The sequence below is a fragment of the Amborella trichopoda genome, chromosome 8, assembly GCF_054954075.1.
Source record: "Amborella trichopoda isolate Santa Cruz 75 chromosome 8, AtrichopodaSantaCruz75HAP2 v2.0, whole genome shotgun sequence".
In the NCBI taxonomy this organism is placed as follows: domain Eukaryota; kingdom Viridiplantae; phylum Streptophyta; class Magnoliopsida; order Amborellales; family Amborellaceae; genus Amborella; species Amborella trichopoda.
The window spans coordinates 7,817,244-7,843,559 of NC_142343.1; the positions used below are offsets into that span (position 1 = coordinate 7,817,244).

At 35.4% G+C, this 26,316-nt stretch overlaps 3 protein-coding genes across 9 annotated transcripts; 1 reads left to right on the forward strand and 2 right to left on the reverse strand.

Annotated features, from left to right (window-relative positions):
• Nucleotides 1-2,856: 2,856 nt before the first annotated feature.
• Nucleotides 2,857-5,697, reverse strand: LOC18436153 (xyloglucan galactosyltransferase KATAMARI1 homolog). Of its 5 annotated transcripts, XM_088874772.1 has the most exons (3): nt 5,185-5,597; nt 4,284-5,005; nt 2,857-4,167 (listed from the first exon to the last, which is right to left on the reverse strand). In XM_088874772.1, the coding sequence occupies exons 2-3, from the start codon at nt 4,372-4,374 to the stop codon at nt 3,161-3,163; spliced, it is 1,098 nt and encodes a 365-aa protein (XP_088730898.1). In that variant the 5' UTR covers nt 4,375-5,005; nt 5,185-5,597; the 3' UTR covers nt 2,857-3,160. The 5 variants fall into 5 exon arrangements, with proteins under 5 accessions (XP_088730898.1, XP_088730895.1, XP_088730896.1 ...); XM_088874769.1 differs by having other exon boundaries at nt 2,857-5,005; nt 5,185-5,697; XM_088874770.1 differs by lacking the exon at nt 4,284-5,005 and having other exon boundaries at nt 5,185-5,624.
• A 6,302-nt stretch (nt 5,698-11,999) lies between these two features.
• Nucleotides 12,000-18,544, reverse strand: LOC18436152 (chaperone). Of its 2 annotated transcripts, none has more exons than XM_006846175.4 (2): nt 18,404-18,544; nt 12,000-12,446 (listed from the first exon to the last, which is right to left on the reverse strand). In XM_006846175.4, exon 2 carries the CDS (start codon nt 12,427-12,429, stop codon nt 12,100-12,102), a length of 330 nt encoding a protein of 109 aa, XP_006846238.1. In that variant the 5' UTR covers nt 12,430-12,446; nt 18,404-18,544; the 3' UTR covers nt 12,000-12,099. The 2 variants fall into 2 exon arrangements, with proteins under 2 accessions (XP_006846238.1, XP_020524055.1); XM_020668396.2 differs by having other exon boundaries at nt 18,345-18,474.
• Nucleotides 18,545-18,891: 347 nt separating this feature from the next.
• Nucleotides 18,892-23,715, forward strand: LOC18436151 (elongation factor 1-alpha). 2 transcript variants are annotated; one of them, XM_088874773.1, is made up of 4 exons: nt 18,892-18,964; nt 20,747-21,229; nt 21,748-22,278; nt 22,935-23,715. In XM_088874773.1, exons 2-4 carry the CDS (start codon nt 20,768-20,770, stop codon nt 23,004-23,006), a joined length of 1,065 nt encoding a protein of 354 aa, XP_088730899.1. In that variant the 5' UTR covers nt 18,892-18,964; nt 20,747-20,767; the 3' UTR covers nt 23,007-23,715. The 2 variants fall into 2 exon arrangements, with proteins under 2 accessions (XP_088730899.1, XP_006846237.1); XM_006846174.4 differs by having other exon boundaries at nt 22,994-23,715.
• Nucleotides 23,716-26,316: the final 2,601 nt, after the last annotated feature.

Consider the following 26,316-nt stretch of genomic DNA (forward strand, 5'->3'; position numbering starts at 1 on the left):
TATAATGATGATGATTTGGAGATGGGAATTAAGCGGGTATTGCTCAAGGGCAAGCTTTCTATACAGTCTTTACAGCCAATCGTCCATTCTGAATGGAGGGTTAAGATTGCTCCAATTACAATGTCACGTCTCTACACTATTTTATTTTTAATGTTTTTTATGTAAATTATTTTGACACCAAATTTTGGACATCCAATCTTCTATTAAACTTGCATTAGCAAAAAAATATAAAGAAATATTTTTAATAAAATAAAATGACTAAAATACTTTTGAAAAATTCAAGGGGTATTTAGATCATTATATTTTATTGAAAAATTATTTTTAATATTTTTTTATAGGTGTGCCCCAATGAGAAGATGACACATATCAAATTTCATATTTATATAATTTGTATAAAAAAAACTAAAAATAAAATACTTTGAGATGTCGGATCTAAGAACAAATGGTAAGTGGATCTCTCGATCAAAATTGGATGGTTGGATGGTAGGCGAAGCATAGATCTTCTATACAGTAGGAGAAGTATAGAAACCTTTTGCTTTGTAAACAAAAAAACATATTCATTTGCGTAACCTTTTCCTTTGTAAACAAAAAAACATATTCATTTGCGTAGTTGGAATGTGTGGATGCTCGGTTCAAATGAAATTTCATGTATGGCGGAAAAAAGAAGTGCTCGGCCGTCTCTCATTTCAAAGGAACAAATGTGACCTAAACAGTAGCAAATGTTTGAAAAGATGGATATGAGGGTGTGGAAAAGGTTTATATGAGTCAGCGGACTTGAGAGGCTACTGACAGATGGCCGTTCATCTTTATGATGGACGGCTGTATAAAGTGCAACAGACCGAACAATTTATAAACGGTGTCAAAAAAAAAAAAAAAAGACTTTCAAAAAAGTGGCAAATTTTAAATTTTTTTGAGTGGATTGATATATATTTTTGTTTTGTATATTTATTATTATACTCATAAATATAGGGTTATGTTAGGGTGTTCACACTATAAAGTAATTTATTACTTAATAATTTTAGATATTTATATACCCTTATTTTGTATATGGAGTGTTTTTTTAAGAAAAAATTACAAATAACCCTTCAAGACTAGACTTTTTATGCAATTACCCCAACCAATTTTTTTCTTCAAAATCCACTTTTCTAGCAAATACCTTCAAGTAAACAAATGTACATTTTATTTACAAAAATACCTTTTTTCGTACATAAAAGTTTAATTTTGGCCGGACATTCACATGGGTTTACATGGGCTGTCAAACTATTCTTTGACATTATCGAATCTCGTTAAACTCAAAAAGTGCCGGACCGCTCTTTGACATTATCGGACCGCACTTTGGGCCTGTTGTCGGATTGCATGGGCCTTATTGTTGGACCGCTCTTTGACAGTGCCGGCCCTCATGGGCCTATTGCTGGACCATTCTTTGTTAGTGTTGAACCGCCACTTATACTACCGGACTGTTACTTTTATTTACTGGACTAACATTATATTGTCAGATCGCCCTAAGCATACATTAGACCACCTTTGTTTTGAACTTTGTGCGTAACCAATGACACATCCTCAACCACCCATTTCAAATCTAATAGTAAATAATGATTATGATCCCATCCATCGAAAGTAAATAATCTCATTGTGTAAATTTCGTTTATACATTTTAAAAACATAAAGTGCCTATAGTGGTTCGATGTGACCAAGCGTATGCAATTTGGTCAGGGTCAGGGGATCAAATGACCTAAAAGTTTTCAAAATACATTTGATTTTACTTGAGAAAATGTTAATATAGAGCCGAGGCTCTAAACAATCAAATTAGAGCCCACCTCGAAAATTTCACTAAAAGAGGTTGTTTTGATGCCCAAATATCCCGAAATTGTTCATCTCAACATCAAGATGCATGGAAATGAGAAAAAAATGAATTTCAAGTTTTGAAAATAGTACATCTTGTAACGTATTTTTAGACGGTCAATTTTCAAGATTTTCATAGATCTGCTTGATCTACACTATTTTTGAAGTTTTAAATTTTATAATTAACGATGAAAATATATTTTAAGGCTATCACAAAGGTTTCCAGTTTTGAAACCATATTTCTCGACACTATTTGAAGGTGCACTTTACTTTAATTGGTTAGAGCCTCGGCTCCATACAAGCCGCACACTTAAACTTGTGATCAATTTCAAAAGATATAAAATTTGCGTAGAGCACTTAAAATCCTAGCTCTCATAGTCCTGTATAGTTTATAATAATTTCGGAGGGAGAAACGATTAAAAGCAAAAAAAAATTTAGCTCTTATATTAATTGAAATTCCAAATGAATAAAATTTTTTAGTGTTTTGGAGTGAAATACCCTAACGTGTTTTCCCGTGAAACTTTTGAGGGTTTTGGAATGAAACATATCCCCTAGTATGTGGTCCTGGGGGACCAAATAAATCCATTTCCTTTTCAATCCAAAACTAGAATCACCAGTTTCTAGATAACTATATTTAGCTGATAAAACTACTGTAAATCAAGTTCCTAAGGAATATGATTTTCTTGATAAGTGAGAGTCCACAAAGAGGGTGCACTTTATTCTTAATATAAAGCGATCTGCCAGAAAATTGCACTTAACATTGGATTTATTTTCACATACGACACCCACTGCTCGGAATTGTTTACACTCTAAAGGGAATACCTAACCTAACAAAACCCTGTAATTTTTCGTTTCGTTTTGGAATGAAACATTTTTAAACCAATTGGGCAAATATTTCTATACTTCTCCTACAGCATAGAAGATATATATTTTCCTCTATCCAACTGTTCAATTTAAATCAAGTGAGTTGACCGTTTGATCTACCCATTCCTTGCCATAGAAAAAAGAAGAAAAAAAGAAGAAAATCACCAGCCCAACTTCATAAAATTTCCTTACATGGTGTCGAGAAAAGTGAAAATCCATAAGGTAACCTGTCTAGTGTAAAATAACTCGCGTGAATCCACTGGGACTCGAGCCTCTCGGGCTCTGCAACCTGCTGATCCTCAAACCAAATGTAAGAGAACCGGCGAGCCAAGTCTGTCTAGTTCCTAATATTTTCTTGTTACCTTTTAAACTTGGTCGAGTGTGTCAAACCTAACTCAGGCTCGAGACCCAGCGAGTTCCGATCCGATCCTTTCCTTGTTTTCCCACGCCATCATCATCTAAACTCAAACTGCTTAAAAAACCTGTCCCAGTCCTCCTCGTAACTCCCTTCAGGCAACACCTGCTTCCATGTTTGCTCAACCCCAAAACCTTGATCTCCTTCAAGCCCCCGTCTCACCCTCTCTACTCTCTTCAACACCCCTTCCACTGCAATATCAAAAGCATCTTTTAACTTCTCCAACTTCCCCTTTGGGTCCCCATAAATAACCCTAGGTGTCAACCCAATAACTTCATCTCTCAAACTCCTCACCTGTTCTCTATTAATCTCCAAAAGCCTCTTCTCTATATCAACAACCCCATCTCTCACCTCATCCTCAGGTATAAAAACAGAGTACTTTGTGTAATTCAATGGCAAATGCCACAAATACTGAGTATACGCCGAGCCCGGGTGGAAAAACACTGGTATACAACCCCCGAGTATTGAGTCGAAGGCCGAGCGTCGAGTGTAAGAATCGCCTTGAGGTTGAAGACAGAACACCGAGCTCTGAAAGATGCGCATTACACTGCTCGGAGATTGGCACTGGTTCCCTGGTGCATTACACTCTAGGAGATAACATAGTTTTGATTTTTGACATTGATCGATCAGTTGGTCTCGGATGGAGGTCTTTATATTCGGTCTTGACGCCCCCACGAAGGAGAAGAGCCATGGCCGCTTGATTCGAGCCATGCGTTTTTGCCAGGAAAAGACATCAGAAGCTTTTGCAGGATGGAAATAAGTAGGATAAGGGACTGCAACATCGACTCGGCTCCACGGACTTGACTCGATTACCAGAACTGTCATGTTCTTCGTGGCCGGAAGGATGAGTAGTTCGTTACCCCATTCCAAGCTAGAATTCGAGAGTCTTCTAAAATCCCATGTAATTCTCCCTGCCACCATGAAATGATCCCCACCTTGCATTCTTTTCCACTCTGGCCTCTTGACAAGCCAATCCATGAGTTCCATTGATGCTGCATCTTTCAATGTCGAGTTCATTGCCCAAAGGTATCGGCCGATGTCGAGGCCTGCATAAAAAGGAACAAAAATTGCTGAAGCAGCAGACGAATTTAGGGTTAAACACTCATAGAGGTTCATCCTGCTATGGAAGATCACATCTAGGGCAAACTGATTAGTTGAGTACCAGCCATTTTTGGATAAGACGCCTTTTGTGTTAGAGAGAGGACGCCCCATTCCTGAGTTTGAGGTGAACCGACACATGTCGGTCCATTCATTTAGGGTTTTGCAGTTCTTGAGCATGTCTTTGTTGAATTTTGATGGGAGCTTGTGTATGTATATATACCTTCCAAGGCAGGGATCAACAATGTTTCGTTCGCCTTCGACATTAGAGTTTGAGTAGTTCTTGTTCAAAGAAAGATCTGAGTTGCTATTTTGAGAACCTTTTGTGCTGGTTTTTGTAGAGTTCTTTTGTAAATGGAGATTGGGTTCTGGTTCCAATGGAGTTGCAGAGATATTCATGGTTAAAGATGATTCAAATCCATGGTTTGTGATACTTGCAGTGTTTTTCTCTTGAGAAGAAGGTTCGGTTTCATTGTTTTTGCTCCTTGTAACATCATTTTTCAACAAAGAATCCAATAATTCTTGGTTTATTTCGCTTGTACCGCCATTCTTCTCTGAAGTTGTGACATTTTCCTTGTTTCTTCTGACCATATCGCCACTCTTGTCAATAATCCTCCCTGATTCCTCGATTTTGCTCCTTATAACACCATTTTTATCAAAATTTCCCACCAATTCATCATTTCTATTATTCACAACTTGATTCTTCTCCATAACTCGATCGGATTCGATTTCTGTATTTCTTTTAGCTCCATTTTTTTGCATGGATTGGTCAGATTCATTGGTGCTCTGAAAAAAAGCACTGTTTTTAAGTCTGAGATTTTGAGTGTAGTCCTTCAAAATCAATCGCACGTTTTGGAATCCACTTATCGATCCAAACTCGATTATTTGAACATAAAACAGAAAGAACCATAGGATGAAGCATGCAATCAAAACAAGCAAGTAACGATTCCTACGTTTTCCATTACCTTTATCCATAGTTTCAGAGCAGCTGAATAACTCGTAGATTTATCAGAAACAATCCCCAATCATTTCCCTTCCCTTCCCTCCATCTTCAGTGCTAAAATCTCAAGAGAATACTCAGCGGCGATTCGCTGAAAAAATCACCGATTAAAGCCTCTGCTAAACTGTAATATTTATGATGAACACAAAACATCCATTTCCTCCATCATTTGAGCATGGAGATGATTCACCCTATTCAGAGGATTTGACATGCACAAAACTTAGCAAAAATGGAAGAACAAAAGAAGAAACAAAAATTAATGCTCCTCCGTAAGAACATGAGCTTTAACAACCTGTAAATCCTATATAAATTGAGAAAATTAGGGACCAGATACATAGTAATCTCTAAATTTAGACAATATATAACCACACTTTGTATGTTACACACAGAGAGAGGATGGCCTTAATATAGAATAGTTTTGTTTCTTGCCCATATACCTAGCAGGAAGCAAAGTAGGAAACTACAAGTCTTGATTTTCAAAATGTGGCCAATCAGAGAGAAAGAAATAAAAATTGAGAGAGAAAATTGAAGAGAGACAAATACACGTGAAGAGAAGAGAGACCGAATTAATCTGGCTTGGCAGAAAAAAAAATAATAAAAAGAAAAAAGGATGAGGTTTCTATAAGGCCTACTATTTATGAAAATAAAATAAAACCTCACCTTAAATCCTCGTCTCGAAAGTATTTCAGCTGATAAAAATATCTATGATAGCTCTAAAATCAATTTTCAACACTATTAATAAATTTGAAACTAAAAAAAATAGTATAAATTTTTCGGATCCATGAACACTTATTTTTAAAACAAAATAGAAAGCCTAGATAATTTATTATCAAATATATTATTTTTAGAGCTTGAAATCCTAATTTTTTTCACAACCATAATGTTCAAGTTGAGATGATCCATGTAAATGTTTTTCAATGTTTAACGTGCAATTTTTGATGAGTTATGAAATGAGGATTTAGATATTGACGGCAGCCCTATCAAACCAATTTTTAAAATAAAATAAAATAAAATAAAAAAAAAAAAAAAAAAAAAAAAAAAAAAAAAAAAAAAAAAAAGAAAGAAAGAAGGGGTGAGAAATTCATATAAACCAGAAATCAAATGAAAAGTGGACCAACCATAAAGTTTCTATGAGGCCTAGGCTCTGTGAAAGTAGAAAAAGCCTCACCTCAAATCCTTATCTGAAAACGACTGTTGACAATGGAAATCTCCACGATGGCTCTAAAATCAATTTTTTATACAAACAATAGAATTCAAAACTCAAAAAAGTTACAAATATTGTGAATATATTAAGACTTACGTTTTAGGGCGAAATGGACGGTCTAGATAATTTGTTCTCATATGTATTATTTTTAAAATTTAAAATCTTAATTTTTTTTCATAACCATAATGTTCAAGCCGAGATGATTGATATACAAGTTTTTCAATACTTAAATTACAATTTTCAATGAGTGCTGAAGTGAGGTTTTACTTATTGTGATAGGGCTGCAGCCCTATCAAACCACTTTCCACTTCATAGGAGCCATCTAACACGGCAAGTATGCCAGAGGATACATCTTTCTACCGATGATGACCGGTCACACACCACGTCTAATGATGACGTGTCGGTTTTTACCTGCCGGTAAATGGTGACGTGTCGGTAAGGAGATTAGCAGCCGGTAAAGTCCAAGATTTTACGTCGGTTGACCGTTAGGAATTCGTTGTTTCTTGACTTGACCAATATACCCCTGATGATGGCTTGTTTTTTCGAAAATATTACAGAATGTCATGACTTGGTACAATTTAGGGCGTCAGGAACAAATTATTCTGTGACATAGATTAACAACAAAGTTTATTAGGAACCCGGTTTTTATGAGTGACTCATACTATTTTCTTGCAGGCTCCCTTGAACTATCAATCTCGGATCCAAATTTGTAGTGATCCATAATCTGATGATCATGAATATAAAAAATGAAATATAATAAAATAAAATTTTAAAATATTTTTATTAGAATAGTTTCCTTTCCATTGGATAGAAAGTTTTAGTTGTGGACATTCATCTTAAAGATGAACGTTGTGATTGTGTGGCTACAAGTGCCAACTTTTTTTTTGACAAAATTATTTAATTAATTATTAGAATTAAAGGAAGATTAAAACAATATAAGTATAAAAAAGTTTCAGAGATCACCAAACTGTCCATCAAACCACCTCACCTTGCCAATTCATTCGCAATTTCATAAGTCTCTCCATAACCATGTTTAAAGAAATTTCTATCTGAGAATTGATATCATAATCTGCATCCAAATTGATCTAGAACGCTATACCGATTAATCACATTAAGGGAATCCTCCGATCAGACAATAATCACCGTCAAAGTCTCTCCTATAGCAATATTAACCCCTGCAAAGGAGTTGCTAATTCCGCATGCTTAGCAGAGACGCAACCACACGAACCTGCGTAATAAACCATTATCTCGGAGCATGCCACCACTCCTTTAGAAGGTGCATCTAAAAAACCCTTTAGAAAAGTGTTTTTCGATATGGAAAAATCTTTCAATTGATCATCTTAACCTCAAGATGTATAGATACAAAAACGAAAAAAGAAAGACAGAATAATTCGAAGTATTAAAAATCATGCATCATGGAATAAGTTATCTGGATCATCTATTTTCATGATTTGCAGGTACTGGATATTTGCTCATCTATACCATTTTTAAAATTTTAATTGTAACTAGAGATGAAAATAGATTTTCAAGCCATCAAATGCTTTCAGAGATGTTGGACTACGTCTCCACACAAAATTTAGAGATGCACCTTACTTCAATAGAGGAGGATGCCTTATATAAACCTCACCTAGAAGCAAATACACAATTTGCTCTAGAGGGAGCAGCAAGTTTTTTGGCTTTCCAAAAAAAGCTTTGAGAAACAAAAGTTTATATAAGGGTGAGGCTCTAACCAATTAAATTAAAGCATACCTCAAAATTCGTTAGAAGAGGTTTCAATGCCCAAAAGTCCTCAAATTGATCATCTCATTCTCAATATGTATGGACATGAAGAAAAAAAGATTTCAAGTCTTAAAAATAGTGCATCTTGTAATACATATTTGGACCATCAATTTTCAAGATTTTCAAGTGTTCATAGATATGTTAGATCTACATGATTTTTGAAGCTTTAAATTTTATAATTAGAGATAAAAATAAATTTCCACGTCATCACAAATATGTCTAGTATTAAAACAACATCTTTTGATACTATTTAAAGACACGCTTTATTTTGATGGTTTAGAGCCTCGGCCGTATACAAACCCCACCCATATTGAAAGATTCGATGGGACGCAGTCGTCGTAAGTGTGAAGGAATCTTTCCGCAAAGGAAGTGGAACTTTTCAAAGTACATCACCAACCATACTTCTCAAAGTATGATTTACTTTTTATCACCTAGTTTGAAGATTTTTTTAAAGAAAAAGTTTATATAGAGTCGAGGTTCTAAGCAATCAAATTAAAGCACACCTCAAAATTTTCACTAGTTCAGGATGTTTTGATGCTCAAATATCCTCAAATTGATCATCTCGACATTAAAATGCATGAACATGAGAAAAAAATGGATTTCAAGTTTTTGCTAAATAGTGCATCTTATAACGTATTTTTGGACCGTCAATTGTCAAGATTTTCATAGATATGTTCGATCTACACTATTTTTTAAGCTTTTAATTTTTGTAATTAAAAATAAAAATATATTTTAAGGCTATCACAAAGATTTTCAATATTGAAACGATATTTCTCGATACTATTTGAAAGTATGCTTTACCTTGATTGTTTAGAGCCTCGCCTCTATCCAAACCGTACCGTTTTTTAGACACTTGGACAACATTTATCATGGTTGTGGATCATCCTACATTCCTAAGCGCAATAACCAATTGAACATGAGAAATAATGGACCTATCCCTGTTCTACTATTTCTCTAACACCAACCATATAGTGTATTTTGACGTGTGTTTGATAAATGGGCTGAGTTACTCGCTCTCGGGCAGTGGCCAAGGCCGAGTTGTCCTGAGATGGAGGTCCAACTTAAGGATATTAAAAAAAATTCAAAATAATTATAAAAGATTCTAACAAGTACAAAGTTTATTTGTAATATATTTTTTATGTTTTCTATCATTTTGACAAAGATTAGAAAGTATTTTAACTATGAACTATATTTTCCCATCTTTTTAGGAAAATTTGGAAATGCCGTCAATTACAAACTGATTTTTAAAATCTACGTTGCGCTACTTTGTTTTACCACATTTAGATGTCTTTTGTATAATTTTATTTTCAATATTTTATTTTTATTTTTTTGCTGCTACAGCCCGAGTAGTGGTTTCAAACATTGATTTAGACTATCCCTAACTGCCAATGGAGTGTCTAGGAGGGTTTACTCCAAAGCAAAACTAGTTGAGCATGGTTCAAAACCAAAGTTATAATGGTCAGACTGTTAATTTTGATCAGACCAGTTAAACAAGGTTGGTGAGAGCAGACAAAGCTTAACCTAGAGACCATACTACTTTTATTTTGTGATTTGAACCGTCCATTTTTGTTAGACCTACAGCATATGAGGAGGCATATTTTTAAGATCTCCTCAATTTTATAAAGAACATCATAAACGAAAACTCCAACGAACAATTAAAACTAGCTAATTTTCACATATCTAGGTTTACAAGTGCTGAAGGTGGCTGCTGAATTTGGTTTGTTGAGTTGGTTTAGAGAGTAGGCTCGAGAGAGGCCTTCCGTGAGTGATGTGAGGCGTTGTAGAGAGGCATGGCAAGAGGGAGAGGGAGAGGGAGAGGGAGAGGGAGTAGTGCTTCAACTTGCAGACCGAGAGAGAGGTTTTTAGATTTTTTTTAAGTTACGAGCAGTTTCTCTCTCAAAATTTGGTGTGCATACGTACGTGCGCGTAGTTTCAGATGTGTGCATGATTTTGTTTGTGATGTTCTTATTATGTATTATTGTTCGCTGCGCAACTCAACAAGTGGTATCAGAAGAAGGTTCGTGAATTTAGATACTTGGCTCAACAAATTAGAGGATCGGAATTGAAGGAAACATGAAGAACAGTGGGATGGATCGAGAATCTCCAGTGATTGGAAATCCTGGATAGAATCACATTTGCATGGACAATGACTAGCAACAGCATTGTCGACAAAAAAAATTAAACACTTTTGAAGTTGGTGGTTTAATTATTCAAGTATTGGGAGACGATGAATAGCAACAACATTGTTGACAAAAATTTAAACGCTTTTGAAGTTGGTGCTTTAATTATTCAAGTATTTGGAGAAGGAGCATGCTTAGAAAATAGGGTTAAGGGGGGATATATAAATTACGATTGTATTTTGTGTAAAGAAGTTACAATTACTTACAACCATACAATGTGAAATTTGATAGTTTCGGTGTATTATAAAGTTCGGAAAAAATTCTTTTGAACATTGAGTTCAATCAATGAAATAAATGCAGCCACCCGATTTAACATCCAATAATGAAAATTAATTGTGACCACCTTGTGCGAAAGGCAAAGGGTATCATTATACACTTTCCTACATGAGTTTCCTTCTTTTTTAAAATTTACTTTCTACTCAACTCATCCTTTGCATATAGACGAAGGAGCAAGCTCATGATTATTAACGAATTGGTATATTTGTTTGCATTATTTTGTTTGACAAGCCTCAAGTTCCCAACTCAAGCAGTTTCACCTTTGATTTCATGTCGGTTCATGCATTATATAGAGGGCAAGCTTTTTATGCTTCAACTATAATATAAAACTTATATATTTCCCCTTATCCAACCTTCCATTCCGAATGGCTATGATGGCCCTAATTACAATGTCATGTCTATACACTATTTTAGTTTTAAATTTTTTATAAAATATTTTTATACCAAAATTTGGGCATCCAATTCTCTACTAAACTTGCACATGTAAACAACATAAAAAAATTATTTACTGTAAAATAAAATGACCAAAATACCTTTATACGTTTCAAGGGATTTATTGATCATTATGTTTTATCAAAAAATTATTTTTAATATTTTTTGTAGGTGCACCCCAATAAGAAAATGACATACTAAATTTCATATTTATATAATTTGTATAAAAAAATTAAAAATAAAATACCCTTAGACATCGGATCTAAGATCAAACAGTGAATAGCACTTGAACAAAATTGGATGGTAAAAGAAGCATAGATCTTCTATGCTGTAGAAGAAATATAGAAACCTTTCCCTTATACATACTGTAAGGGAAATAAGAGAAGTATAGAAACCTTTCCCTTATACATATAATAGGGAAGTATAGAAACCTTTCCCTTGTATAGAAATCAGTTTTGTTCACTCTTATCCATAGCTGAAGACACCTTACCTTTCTTTATTCTTCCCCATGGTGAGAACCTGATTACCCATAGCAATCAAATTTTTATGGAAAATTACCCACAAATATCCCTGAAACAAATTTAATGCACCTTGATTCCAAAAGAAATATAAAAGAAAAAACAGAAAATATATACACAGATCATTATATCTGCGGTACTAGTTTAATCATTCTTTGAAACTATAATAATTGAACCGCATTTACATGGGTAAATTCACTGTCCAAATTTGTAATCTATATTTTCGATTCTGAGTTGGGATCTGTGATTTCAGTTCGCAGTTGTATTTCCTGATTCATCTCTAACAGTTCAAAAGTTAACACTCTTAACTATAATTCCTTTACCCATAGGAATATAAAAATGAATTCTACCAGACAAGGAAAGGAAAATAAGATGATAATGCTCAAAGACATTTTTCTTTCAAACAAATCGAAATTTCCTTTTGCATCCGATAATAGTACTGAACAAGAAACATGACACACATACAGCCACAGAGAGAGACCAAAACTGGGTTAGGTCTGCTGCTGCGAACAGTTAGGGCAGCGCAAACGCCCTTTTGCGTTACAAACATTACATGGTGTGGTACCCAATTTGGGTCCACCTTCTCTAAATGTCTGATAAAGATCACTTGCCATGCTAAACGGTCCTCCTTTCACCAAACCCACCCCCCTGCATCTTGAGCATGCAATAACCTTCAGGTCACCACATTGCCTGCACATCCCCAGAGACCTCCTCTGCGAAGCTGAAATGAAGGCATCTATTTTGGGTGCAGCAATGGTGGCAAGAAATAATAGAGCCCCAACACCGTAGCCAGCTGCCTCACTAGCCGTGAGATTGTCCATCTCAGTCCGAATATATACTACATACATAAGTACGATTACATTATGACTATTAAAGATTAAAGAGAAAATATCACAGCAATATTCATTTTGAGGCCACACAAGCTGGGGGACAGTAGAAAAATCACAATCCGATACTGTCTTTTCAGACATTCATCATCATTGTATCAATAAATGGAAAGTCAAGATATTAAAATCAATAAGGGGCCATTTCCCCCCACGCTTACATAACTTGATCAACAGCCCTTCCAAAAATTAACCTAGAAAATGCCAAGCATTTAACATAAACAATACCCATCATGCTTTTAGCAAATGTTCAATTCCTAGCACCCAATGTTGATAGGTATTTTTACAAGAAAACAAAAAGTATAGTAATGCAATGATTGATAGACAATAAATTCGTTTTTTGAGACAGAGTACATTATTGTGCCCTCCTACCCAACTGTCAATGCTTTTCAATGCTTACCATCAGAGTTTCCCGATAAGTGATAACCTAAATCAGTTCTTAATATCCCTGGTTAAGGCATCTAGCTATCTGATGTGGGGCCATTAGAATGAGGCCAAGGAAAAGAAACTGCAGAAAGGAAACCCAAGCTAAACATTTAAAGAACAAAATCCAAGAGCACAAATCCATTTAGAGGCTCTGGAACTGTGGAAAATGAAAATTTGGGAGCTTACCCTTGTCCAAAAAACAAAACCTTAGAGAACAAATCCTTCCAGAAGCTCTGTGATGATGACATCAAAACAATCTATAATACCAGTATGTCAAACTAGAGCAATATAAAACCCATATGAAGAGAAATTCTTGCAAGTCCCTGTTAGGGAGAGTAAAATCATTGGTTTCTTGCTGAAAAGAAAACCTAAGAATCATGAGCATGTAATTTTGCAGGGTAAACCAGATAATAAAACCAAAAGACCAGCCACCACATTCTGCATTTTGTTCATATCATTCAACAGGGACCATACGACATATGATCAATATGCTAGCTTGCACTGGTCCAATCTCCTTTATGATAGGATGTATTTTTTTTTAATTATTTTGTTGTAAGTAAAACTGCACTCGAAAAGGAGGTTCAATAGTAAAGAAAAAAAAAATGAAGGTTCAAAATTTCATCAGTCTCTGAAAAATGCTAGTTTAGTGAGATATATGCACTTCTTTCAAGGATTCCTCGCATATTTCTGCATCATGCATAATTAATATGACCTCAAAGAACCACCTACACATGCAAAAACACATATAAATAAGTATAAATATATAGGAAAAAGATGAGGTATGTGCACTCATGTTTGTCATCTTGTATGCCCAATGGCCCATATTCAATTTGGGCCATTGGATGGCGCAGACGGTCGTTTTCTGTTTTTTATTTCTAAATGATTTTTAAATGAAATTTGGGGTGACCCACCCCAAAACAAAAAAAAATGATTCAAACAAAAAAATGACCAAAATACCATTGAAAGTTTTGGGGGTATTTGGTCAATTCTTATTTAAATTATTATTTTCACTTTTATTGGGTATGCCTTGTTTTGATGGAGGGACACACCAAATTTCATGTAAAACTAATTTGTAGAAAAGTTTAAAAATAAAATCAAATTGTGGCCGTCCATTTGGCTAGGATTAAATATGGGTCATGGGCGTATACTGTTTCATCAGCCCGTTGGCATGACAACAGTGTGATCCATACACACACATGTAAGAGTGCACATATAAATGCATATATGGGTGCGGTTTGTATAGAGCTGAGGCTCTATACAATCAAAGTAAAGCATGCCTTCAAATAGTGTCAAGAAATGTGGTTTTAATATAGGAAATCTTTGTGATAGTCCATTTGGCTAGGATTAAATATGGGTCATGGGCGTATACTGTTTCATCAGCCCGTTGGCATGACAACAGTGTGATCCATACACACACATGTAAGAGTGCACATATAAATGCATATATGGGTGCGGTTTGTATAGAGCTGAGGCTCTATACAATCAAAGTAAAGCATGCCTTCAAATAGTGTCAAGAAATGTGGTTTTAATACTGGAAATCTTTGTGATAGTTTTAAAATAAATTTTCAACGTTAATTATAAAATTTAAAGCTTCTAAAATAGTGTGTAGATCGAGCAGATCTCTGAAAACTTGAAATTTTGAAAATTGATGGTCCCAAAATGCGTTACAACATGCACCATTTCCAAAATTTGAAATCCTTTTTTTTCTCATGTCCATCCATCTTGATGTCGAGATGATCAAATTGAGGATATATGGGCATCAAACAAGATCTGCTAGTGAAATTTTTGAGGTGGGCTCTAATTTGATTGTTTAGAGCCTCGGCTCGATATGAACATTTTCCTGCAAATATTTGATATGTATGTGTGTGTGGATTCATCTAAGTTCTAACTTGTATGCACGTGCGATACTTTTTACAAGGATTCCAAATATGTGGAGAGTTGGTTGCTCATTTTGCAAGCAACTGAAAACAGAATAGACGGCACAGAGAAACTAGTTATTGCCCAAGCAATTACAGATGGCATGATGGCATATAGTTCATGATTGGACATGCATGTTAATAGTGTAAAACCTATGTAGGCAAGGCCAAATGCCCCATCTTTAAATAAATGGAATGTTTGCGGAATTGTTTAAGCACTACAGATTTTTCCAAGATGGGTTATACAGTTATAATTATCAGTTTGATAAAAAAACCATGGGCCGGTAGAATTTCATTGGAATAGATTAGACACACAGTCACATATATCCTACAACAAATATGAACTTTGTAAAGTTGAATCCATATGATTAATTCAAACAAAGTCTCGCATAAAAAGTATCAATCAACCTAATGGTTACTGGAAATGTTGAGGAAGCTCAGATACATGTAGAGATAGCAAGCATAAACATAACAATGGTCTTAAGCCCAGATACTTGAGAAGATAGCTTGCATAAACATGATACTCGCCGTGCCACATTTTTTTGTTCCGACAAATACATAATAGGAGGATTTAGGCATGTGCCTGTCCAGGAATTTTTATGGATAACTCCTTTTTAACATGCTTGTGTGGTCCCCAAGGGATGGTCCTTCCAAAAGCTAGAGATTTGGGATGCCCTGAATTTTTAGGAATGACTCCTTTTTTAAGGAGAACTCCTTTTAGCTAGTTGGCAACAATAGATGGGGTCTTTAGCATGGACAATCTTCAGTTCCGAGGGTTCATGCTTCCAAAATTTGTCCAGAAGACAGGATGAGGAAACAACCGATCATCTTCTCATCAACTCTATTTTCTAGATCACTCTAAAGCTTCTTCCAAATCCTTATTAGTGTCTGTGCTTGATTTTCATGACTGCTTTTTCTATATGGATGGGTGTCATTGAAGGAAGTACCCAGTAAAATTGTGAATACTTGCAGTCTTAGAGAGAGGAACAAACCATAAAGAGCGGATTAGGTGTCAGTACTTTCATTAATCCTTTTGAAAAGCATTTTCAAGGTATCACAGAAGAGGAGTCAAAAGGGATTTGAGGAAGACGCCTATCAACCTGTTAATCTTAAGACACAAGAAGCATTGGTGCAAGCTCTCACTAAAGACCATGAAGGTAAATTTATTGATGACAGCCCCTTTGACAATCCTTAGTCTTTCGAGTTAAGAACCCTCTTCTATAATGAAATAGACTTATTAAGGCATTCACAGGTCCTTTAGGTGTTCGAAATTCAACTGAGAAGTCAAGAACACTTAATGCAACATAGCATATTCTGTTAGAGTTTCTCTCCTACACTATTATTTGTTATTGTCTGCTAAAGGTGAACAAGTTTGTTACATGAGATATCCAATACTACTGAGTTTTTGGTCGTGTAATTTCACCATGGCCATAAGAAGGCCCTCAAGTTTACCTACTTCGAAGATAGAGAAGTGGCCCAAGTAGAATTGACCTTTGAAGAGCTCATCCCAGAAATCCTACAAACACCCTGTTGTAGGGCTGTGGGTCATGATGCAAATATTAACATTTACCTTCACATTGAAAGTAATGCTCTATGGTAACTCATTAAAATGGAAAATAAACTAAGTCGGTGGTTTCATATAACTTTATAAGAGATTTTGAGAAGTAGATCAAATTTGAAAAGTACACTCACTATTTGCTGACTGGATGAATAGCTACTATTGAAGCCAATGACAAGGATGAGTGCCAGAGACATGGAAGGGAACACATGAGATGCGTTTCTCCCCAAATATGAGCATGTGGCTTGACGGAGTTTTGTAAATATAGAGTGGTTCTAAAGTGGCAGTCTATGATTTAGCGGTTTGGAGTGTTGATTTAGTGGTTTCGGGCGTGGATTTGACTTTGTGTACCCATCCAAAAAAGAAATTGGCAACTGCTCCGAAAATTACAATTTTGTGGCACCACTATTTGTTCTATTATTGAGACTATTTAGATATCAACAGGGCAAGGGTTAGACAAAAGCTATTGCAGAAAATTAAACACTGTTACATACTTCCGTTACAAGTCGGGGCTGCCCAGTTAATGACACAAATTAGAGAAAGGAAAAAGATTATTTAAAGAAGAAAAGATGATGGCTCCAAACATCTGGATTAAGGTTTGACATACTTTATGTGGCGTAATTAGTCCAGAGTTAGAAAAACAACAACAAAGTCAGCATCTAGTTTTTGAAGTTTTCAAATGAATGAAGAAGTTTAATAAAAGCTGCAAAAATGTCTGAGGTTTCAGACACCTTTAAGAGATAAATGTCTAAATTCAGATTCCCAAATGCCAACAAATACTAGATCTGTGCATGATAATATCTAAAAGATGTTAAATATCAGGAAGCCTGTAAAAAGTATTGCAGTTATGGGTCTAAGTCGCGGATCATGTTTCTTCAAGCAGACACTTAAGGTTGACCCAAATAAGAAACTCAAATCTTTCATCAATAAAGTCTTTGACACCGAATTGCTTCATGATAAAAAGAATATCTATCATCATAACAATAACAACAACAACAACAACAACAACAATGATGACGATGGTCGTAAAGATGATGATAATTTGCCCTTACTTGAATCCAAGTATATTTGGAACTTGGAACAAATAAAAAGTTTAATTTATTTTTAATTGGTAGGCTAAAGGTTTTTATTTCTCCATTTTCCGGCATTATTGAGTTCTACTCCTAATATAAGTGGAAATCCAACTGCATTTTCCAGTGCTTGCAGCAATTTTGGGCCCAAATTTGTCAAGATTTTGGAGTAAATTCACCTAATATTTGGGTGGAGATTTCAACAAGTATGAATTCACATGAATTTAAAATCAAATCAGGAATAATTATTTGAAAATTACGAAAAGCATTATTTGCATTAGAAATCAGAAATACTTGACTTAAACAACCTGACTTCTTTCTTGAAAGTTGATTAAAAACTCTCCAACCAAATTCAGCAGCTCTAAGTTGCCCTAAATGCAATCCATTTCCTTCAAGGTTGAGTTCACCAATGAACCAAAAATGTGTCTTATCATTTCTAACATGTATAATACTTTGATTTTCAAAAAGTTTATAATTTCGATTATTTTATTAAAAGAATAAACTTATTTTATACAGATTAATTGTCCTGAAAATGCTGTAAAAAACGAATCTCACTTCCATGTATCCAAAATTACTTGAAAAATCTGCTTATGTATATCATGCATCAACGAATTTCAGTAAAAAAAAAGAAAAAAGAAAAAAAACCTTTTCCTGCTATTTGCATATAAAAAAGAAGAAATTTTCTCTATTGTTGAAAAACAATAATATTCCCAACAATTATCGTTAATGAAAATATAAGGACGAAAATTTACCCAAAAAAATGAGCATAAGGAGATATCAAACCAAAATCAAAACAAAAATTAATTCTATAATATCAAAGGTAAACAATAAAAAACAAAATAATCCTACGAACAACAAGATTTAGAAGAGATAAACCCTAACTGTGGTTCCTTTAATCCAATCTCAAACAGAGAACAGAAAGCGCCACGAAATCAGCTTACCAAAAAGATAATCGCAATGAAATGGAGTCCCAGTTATGTAAAATCCAATTCACGGCGAATTTTGCCGGAACATACGCAGGGAAACTCCAATTATTTCGGCGTAAAATCGACCGAATAGAGAGAAAACCACAATAGGGTTTGATAAGCAGCAAGGGCATTTTAGTAATTTAAGGATTCCATAGCCATCTTTTTCGATAAATGCAAGTATATGCTTGTCATTTCTAAAATTATACTCGAGATATTTTTGCCCTTTGTAAAAAGGCTGGTCAGCCTTCCATTTTGAAGTGGGGTACTTGCGTAATTTGTTAATACAATAGAGGAAGGGTGTGTCGCCGGCGTCTTCATCAAAACCCAAAGGCATCTTTATCAAAACCCTAACTCAGATCTGGGCCGTCAAATCTGTAAGATCCAACGGCCAAGGAAGAAACCCTAAGCAAGAAGTCCTGCACTAGGGTTTATAAAGCTGCGCCAGTGCGCCTTCCCTTGCCGTCTCTAGAGCAATCTCTATTGAGCTCGCGGTTGAATCGTTTCCTTTTTCTCTCTAGCTTCAGCAGCAAACAGGTATGGTTTTCTTTTCTCGTAATTTCTTTTTCGGGTTTAGTTCTTGCCTCTGTCTCGCTCTCTCTATGCTTCTTCTTCTTCATGATCTTCATTGCTGAGAAGGTAATTCGATCCGATCTATCAATTTCTTATTGCTATCAATGGATTCTGTTTCATTAATCTCTCTGTCTTCCTTTTTCTTTTTTGGATGTGTTTTGCCGTCTGTTTATTGCTTCTGTTCTCTATATCTCTCTCTGAACTTTGATTTCCCTCTAACGTCTTTTTCTTATTGTGTTAGTATTATCGCCTATCTCTTGAATGCTTTTTTATTTCGGTCCGTTTTCCCTTTTGAGATTTTTTTCGCTTCATTGATGGACTTGAGGTCGTTGATTTGATTTTGGGCTGTGTTTTTCAGTAATTTTATGTGTGCAGTTGTTTGATTGTACTTGTCTCTTTGTATTTTTTGTTACTGGAATTATATTTTCCTTTTTTAGAGCTAGATCTGTGAGTTTCTACTTAGTTGTTGATCATTCTGGTCTGTCGATCCTATAATTTATTTTTTGCTTTCAATTTCAACTGCTTTTAAATATTATCTATGGATTATCTGAATAATTTGATGCTTTTAGAAGTTTTATTTGGGATTTTGTTACAAGTGATCTAATTTTTTCTTCTGATTTCTTCTTACTTGGAAAAATTGTGATGATTTTGCATTCTATTATTGTTGAAGAAAATTCCTAGTGTTCTATGATTGTTTTTCATGATGGTATTACCAAACCCATTTTTCTTAAATGAATTAAAAATCTTCGGTGAAGTGCTACTTCTTGTGATTTTTTATTTTATTGGCCTAGAGATCTAGTTTTTAGTTGTGTTTCGTTACTAGATCTTCAAAGCTTGTTTAGCATTCTTAATGATTGCTTTCTCTACTTTTGTAATATATTTATACTAATGCTGATGGTATTTTGGCCTCTGCGTAAAATCACTGTTTTGCTTGAGGTTTTTTTGGTTACAAGTTATTATTGATTTGTCTTCATATTTTGATGTGATTATGCTCTTATTTTTTTTTTGATTATGTGGTTTGTATACACATATAAAAGTTGGGTTCTACACTGTTGATAACAATTTGTTGGTTGTTTCCACTAACCTCATTGTCTATTGGAGGATTCAATACTATTTGAAGCTATGCTATGATTTCTGCTTCTTGGTGTTTGTCATAAACATGGGTTCATTGGTTCAAATTGATTATGCTTGTTTTCCTTTCTGCTGAACTGAAAGGCAAGACTTTTTTGTCTGTAATGAAGTCGGCAAAGCAGTACACAATTGTTCCATTTGTTTAGTTTCTATTCTCTTGTGCAAATTCAACTGCTATACCATGAAGGACTTATTTTGTTCACTTCCAAGTTTCAATACGTGGTTTCTGCCATATACTTCTTATGGTGCTGATTTGGATTTATCCATTGAATATGGTATAATTTTTTGTTCATAGTGGAAAGTTAGTATTGGAAGATTGAAAATGATGGAAGATTGAAAATGAACACAGTATTTTGTTTGTTTTGTCTTTGTGCTTTGTTACACTAAGCACAATTTTCTTATCAGCATTATGAAACTAGGTCTACCTTGTTGAGTTTTAGATTTTATAATTTTGTTATCTGGCTTCGTGGTTGATTTTTGTTTAAAAAAGTCAATTTAAATCTTTGAAATGATTTTTTTTAGTTAAATTTCTTATTTGCCTCTCTTGTTCCGTCTCTTTATTTGCACGACAATAATGCGATTATGTTGAGCTCATAGATGTTCTATAATCTGTAGGCTTTAGTTGAAAACTGAAAGATGGGTAAGGAGAAGGTTCACATCAACATTGTGGTTATTGGTCATGTGGACTCTGGCAAATCAACAACCACTGGTCACCTCATCTACAAACTTGGAGGTATTGACAAGCGTGTGATTGAGAGGTTTGAGAAAGAAGCAGCTGAGATGAACAAGAGGTCATTTAAGTATGCTTGGGTGCTTGACAAGCTCAAGGCTGAGCGTGAGCGTGGTATCACAATTGACATTGCTCTGTGGAAATTTGAGACGACTAAGTATTACTGCACTGTCATTGATGCCCCGGGTCATCGTGACTTTATCAAGAACATGATTACTGGTACCTCTCAGGCTGATTGTGCTGTCCTCATTATTGACTCCACAACTGGTGGTTTTGAGGCTGGTATTTCTAAGGATGGGCAAACCCGTGAGCATGCTTTGCTGGCCTTCACCCTTGGTGTCAGACAAATGATTTGCTGCTGCAACAAGGTAAATATGCATTTACCACTAATGTGGTTTTTTGTGCTATTTCTTTTTCTTATATGGTCCTGACAGAAAACATGAATACTGTATTGAGCTGTTTATGGCATTCATGAAAGCAAAATTTGGAGTTTTTGCATTTGTTTTTCCTGTTGTGTCTCGACCCTAGCCTATTTCCTTTGAAAACTGTCTTGAGTAGTTTTTGTGCTATTTAATTTTCTTATATGGTCCTGACATAAAACATGAAATGAATACTGTATTGTGTTGTTTATGTCTTTCATGAAATCAAAATTTGGAGTTTATGCATTTGTTTTTCCTGTAGTGTCTCGACCCTAGCCCATTTCCTGTGATAAATGCTGTCTTGAGTAGAAATTATTTGTTTTATGATTTTTACTGCTATTAGTATTTTGATTATTTTGTTGTATATTGAAACTTAAGAATTTTTTAACCAGTTAAACTTTTAGAATTTTTTTGCATTTACTGCTTTTGCTGAGTTTTTTTTTGTCTTATTGATTTGATAATGATAGATGGATGCCACCACCCCGAAGTACTCCAAGGCCAGATATGAAGAAATTACGAAGGAAGTGTCCTCTTACATCAAGAAGGTTGGATACAACCCTGATAAGATCCCCTTTGTACCCATCTCTGGGTTTGAGGGTGACAACATGATCGAGAGGTCCACCAACCTTGATTGGTACAAGGGTCCCACCTTGCTCGAAGCTCTTGACATGATCTCGGAGCCCAAGAGGCCATCTGACAAGCCCCTACGTCTCCCACTTCAGGATGTCTACAAGATTGGAGGTATTGGGACTGTCCCTGTGGGCCGAGTGGAGACTGGTGTCCTTAAGCCTGGTATGGTTGTCACATTTGCCCCTTCTGGGCTCACCACTGAAGTTAAGTCTGTTGAGATGCACCATGAGGCTCTTCAAGAGGCTCTCCCTGGTGACAATGTGGGGTTCAATGTGAAGAATGTTGCTGTCAAGGATCTCAAGCGTGGTTTTGTCGCCTCCAACTCCAAGGATGACCCTGCCAAGGAGGCTGCTAACTTCACAGCCCAGGTATGTGTTTCATCATTCTGTATCTAATTGTCTGTCTTTTGTTTTCTGTTATAGTTGCTTCTAAACTTTTTATATGTTTCATCGTTGGGCAAGTTATTTCTTTCACTGTATTTTCTTTTTCCACCATGTGGCGACGTTTGTTTTGCGTGTGTAGATATTTCTCATAGACTGCAACCCTTGTAGATATTTCTCATAGACTGCAACCCTTTTAGCCAAATGCGGTCCTCCAGTTTCTGGTAGGGCATGTAAGGTTTGTAGGACATCTCTCTGGCGGAGAGAGATTTCCAAACCGGAAAACTAAATTTTCCATGTTTGCTTTGTGGGCAAGGCGGCGTGTATGGAATTGCTAATGGTTTTCACCACTATAGGAGTGGGAAATCTCTCCTTGTGTGATATTTCTGGAGAGATTCCCTGTGAATTACACGCACCCCTTCCTCTTAGGCTCTCTTGGATGATTCTCATGCATTGGGCTTCCTTCTGTGGGTGTCTTTCATATTTTATTTGTGTACTGTTTCTATTTTTACTGTTCTTTTTTATCCATCTGAAATGCAATCATTTCTTGCAAATTTTTTAGGAGATAAAGTATCATTCTATATTACATATTTCACTCTTTATTTTTGAATTGTGATTCTCACAATTGTACTGCTTTGTCCCAGGTTATCATCATGAACCACTTTGCATTCTCATTCTCACAATTGTACTGCTTTTGTCCCAGGTTATCATCATGAACCACCCTGGCCAGATTGGCAATGGCTACGCACCTGTGCTTGACTGTCACACCTGCCACATTGCCGTCAAGTTTGCTGAGATCCTCACAAAGATTGATAGGCGGTCAGGAAAAGAGCTTGAGAAGGAGCCCAAATTCTTGAAGAATGGTGATGCTGGATTCGTTAAGATGATCCCCACGAAGCCCATGGTTGTTGAGACCTTCTCTGAGTACCCACCTCTTGGTAGGTTTGCTGTCAGGGACATGAGGCAAACCGTGGCTGTTGGTGTGATCAAGGCTGTTGAGAAGAAGGACCCAAGTGGTGCCAAGGTGACCAAGTCAGCTGCTAAGAAGAAGTGAACCGAGGTCTTGGGTCCTTTTGTCGGTGATACTGTTTTCTGCTTCTGGACTCTATCGTGTGTTTCTTCTTTTGCATTTCCTTTATGTTTTCGTTATTTTGTTCTGTGTTTTGGTTTGTTGCTGTTATTTGGCGGGCGGACAATGCAGAACTGGGTGCTAGACAGGCGGTGGCGTGCTGATTAGGGAGGTTTTCTTCTTCCCCCTTCTTTTTCGCTATAGTAAAAACAAAAAGAAGACATTTTGCACTCTATTTATCTTTTTGTCCGGGACATGGAATATGTACGAGTCTATTTTGTTAGTTGTTTATTTGAAGAATAGATTGTGATTATGGTGATTTGAAGTGATGAGTTAAGTTTGACTTGGGTCCAGAATTTCCACCTGTTGCCTACGCATCTCTTGTGATTTTTGGCTAAATTTAAAGTTTTTTGGTGGTTTGTCGGTCATTTGATTGCCCCAAAAGATTGATTAGGTGATGAAATCAATTTATTTCAATGAAAGTCGATAGATATATGTGTGCCTTTATGACTCTCTGGTATGAGTTCTGTTAGATGATGTTTCTTTGGTTTTCTTTATTGGTATAATTTTAAAATCGCATTACAATGACCATAAGAGAGAGATTTCCATTGTGGCAGAGAGGCGTTTAGATTACATTTTTGGATTTCTGAGAAACCAATGTTAAATGTGTGTGAGAAGCCTGTTTCCTGATTTTTCATGTGTCTGAATAATTAGCCATTTAGTATAGGAGATATATGTTCTCTCATTATATACAATCCCTTTCTTAATTCGGGGTCAGTTTTTTAGTTTGATATGAAAATATATTAATTATTCGTTGGCATGAATTGAAATTAATTGTATTATATGAATTCTGCATTTGTACAATGACTGCGGTCCTTGTTAATTAGTGTCAATTATGTTTATATGTAACGACCACCCGGTTTGGATAATTTGATTGCCAACTAATGCCTTGGTCTAACCAATCGTTAGGTTGGTTAAATAAAGTGGGACAAATTTTTTGAATAATTTATTTGAAGTATTATCAAGTGGTTTTTTCTCAACTATTTGGTGCTTTGCTGATTACCCTTTTTTACAAGTTTTTGTAAAATATAATTGGACATGTTTGTTAATTTCGTTTGACACCTGGCACTGATAGTCCGTATCTGTAGTACACCACGTAAACTCAATCGTTTCAATCTTGTTGCATTTACATCTCTGATAAACCTATATTTTAATCTGCACTCAAATTATTCCAATCTGCACATAATTAATGTATTGGCTCACTTTGAGTGCGGCCTTTGATTGGGAGAGTGGCAGATTAAGATTTTTGTAGCCATGTGAAAAAGTAATTATGATTATGATTATTATTTAATTTCAAATAATAATTAATATTGACTATGATTATTATTTAATTTCAAATAATAATTAATATTGATTATGATTATTATTTATTTTCAAATAATAATGTTGTTTGTGTAGCCATCACAAACAGGTGAAAAATTAATAAGGACTGATTGTTATTTATTTTCAAATAGTAATGTTGTTTGTGTAACGTTCACAAACAGGTAAAAAATTATTAATGACTATGATTGTTATTTAATTTCAAATAATATTGTTGTAAAAAGTCGTTAATTTCCTTATAGAAATGGTGGGGAGAGAGAGTTGCAGAACATCACATTGAGATATCAAATGGCCACTAAATACTGAAACATCACATTATATCAGTCTCGTGGTCTTTTGATGGAAATAGTAATACCTCCCAAAACTTTTGAATGCATAATAACGCCTCAGAACGTATTCTAGTTTTGAATGCATAGTAACGCCTCAAAAACGCATTCTAGTTTTGAATGCATAATAACGCCTCAAAAAAGTATTCTAGTTAGTGTTGTTAATGGGCTGGGTAGCCTGATCCCGAAATATTTATCGGGTGGGATCTCGTTGGGCATGGGCTGAATCTGAAAATTTTTGAAAATTTGTAAGCTTATATTACATGCATATCCAATATTTGGCTTGGGCTTGATATTTTTTCGGTTCATGCCAAGTTTGGGCCTTGTTACCATGAAATTGGACATGGCCGCAGGCCTAAAACTAAGTATTCAGGACCGGGCCTACCCTCCTCTATCTCAAGCCTGGCTCGGGTTAGACATGCCCTGTCCAAACCGGATCAGTGAAAAGCCCTAATTCTAACAATATGGATATGATCTGAAATTCTTGCAAGATGGACATGCTCTAAAATCTGACTGGAATCTTTTCCACTTGTGTAACTCTAAAATCTGATTGGAATCTTTTCCACTTGAGAAATTCTTGCAAGATGGACATGCTGAATGAAATCTTTTTCACTTGAGAGAGAGATCTCAAATTTGACTGAAATCTCTTCCACTAGAGAGAGGGAGATAGATTCAGGACTGAAACTTTTCCGGTGAGTTAGATTATCAAGAGAGAGAACTTCATGGTATAAGATTGAAAAGTCCATGTTGCAAGAACAATTTGAGCATTTTTATTTATTTATTTATTTTTTAACTCAACTTCTGACATGTAAGCTGATTTAATGCTTTCAAGGGTTCTAAAAGTGTACGAGAAAATTATTTCAAATTTATTTTTGCTTCAAAGTGGAAAGGAGAAGAGAGTGATTATCTATACTATATTATTAAGTTATAGTTAAGAGGTAGATATTTTACAAGACTAAAGGACCCCATCCCAAAAGAATGTTGGGCAAGTGACCTTCGAAGAGAAGGAACTTAGGGCATTGTAGGTCATTTTATCTTAATCTATTGACTTTGAAGTTTACTAGAATAAAGGACCCCATCCCAAAAGAATGTAGGGCAAGTGACCTTCAAGAAAAGGAACTTATGGCATTGTGGGTCATTTTTATCTTGTGGGTCATTTTTATCTTAATCTATGGACTTTGAGAGATTTTAGAGACATTTGAAAGATGGCGAGAAGAGAAGTAGATATAGAAATCTATGTAATTTGAGAAA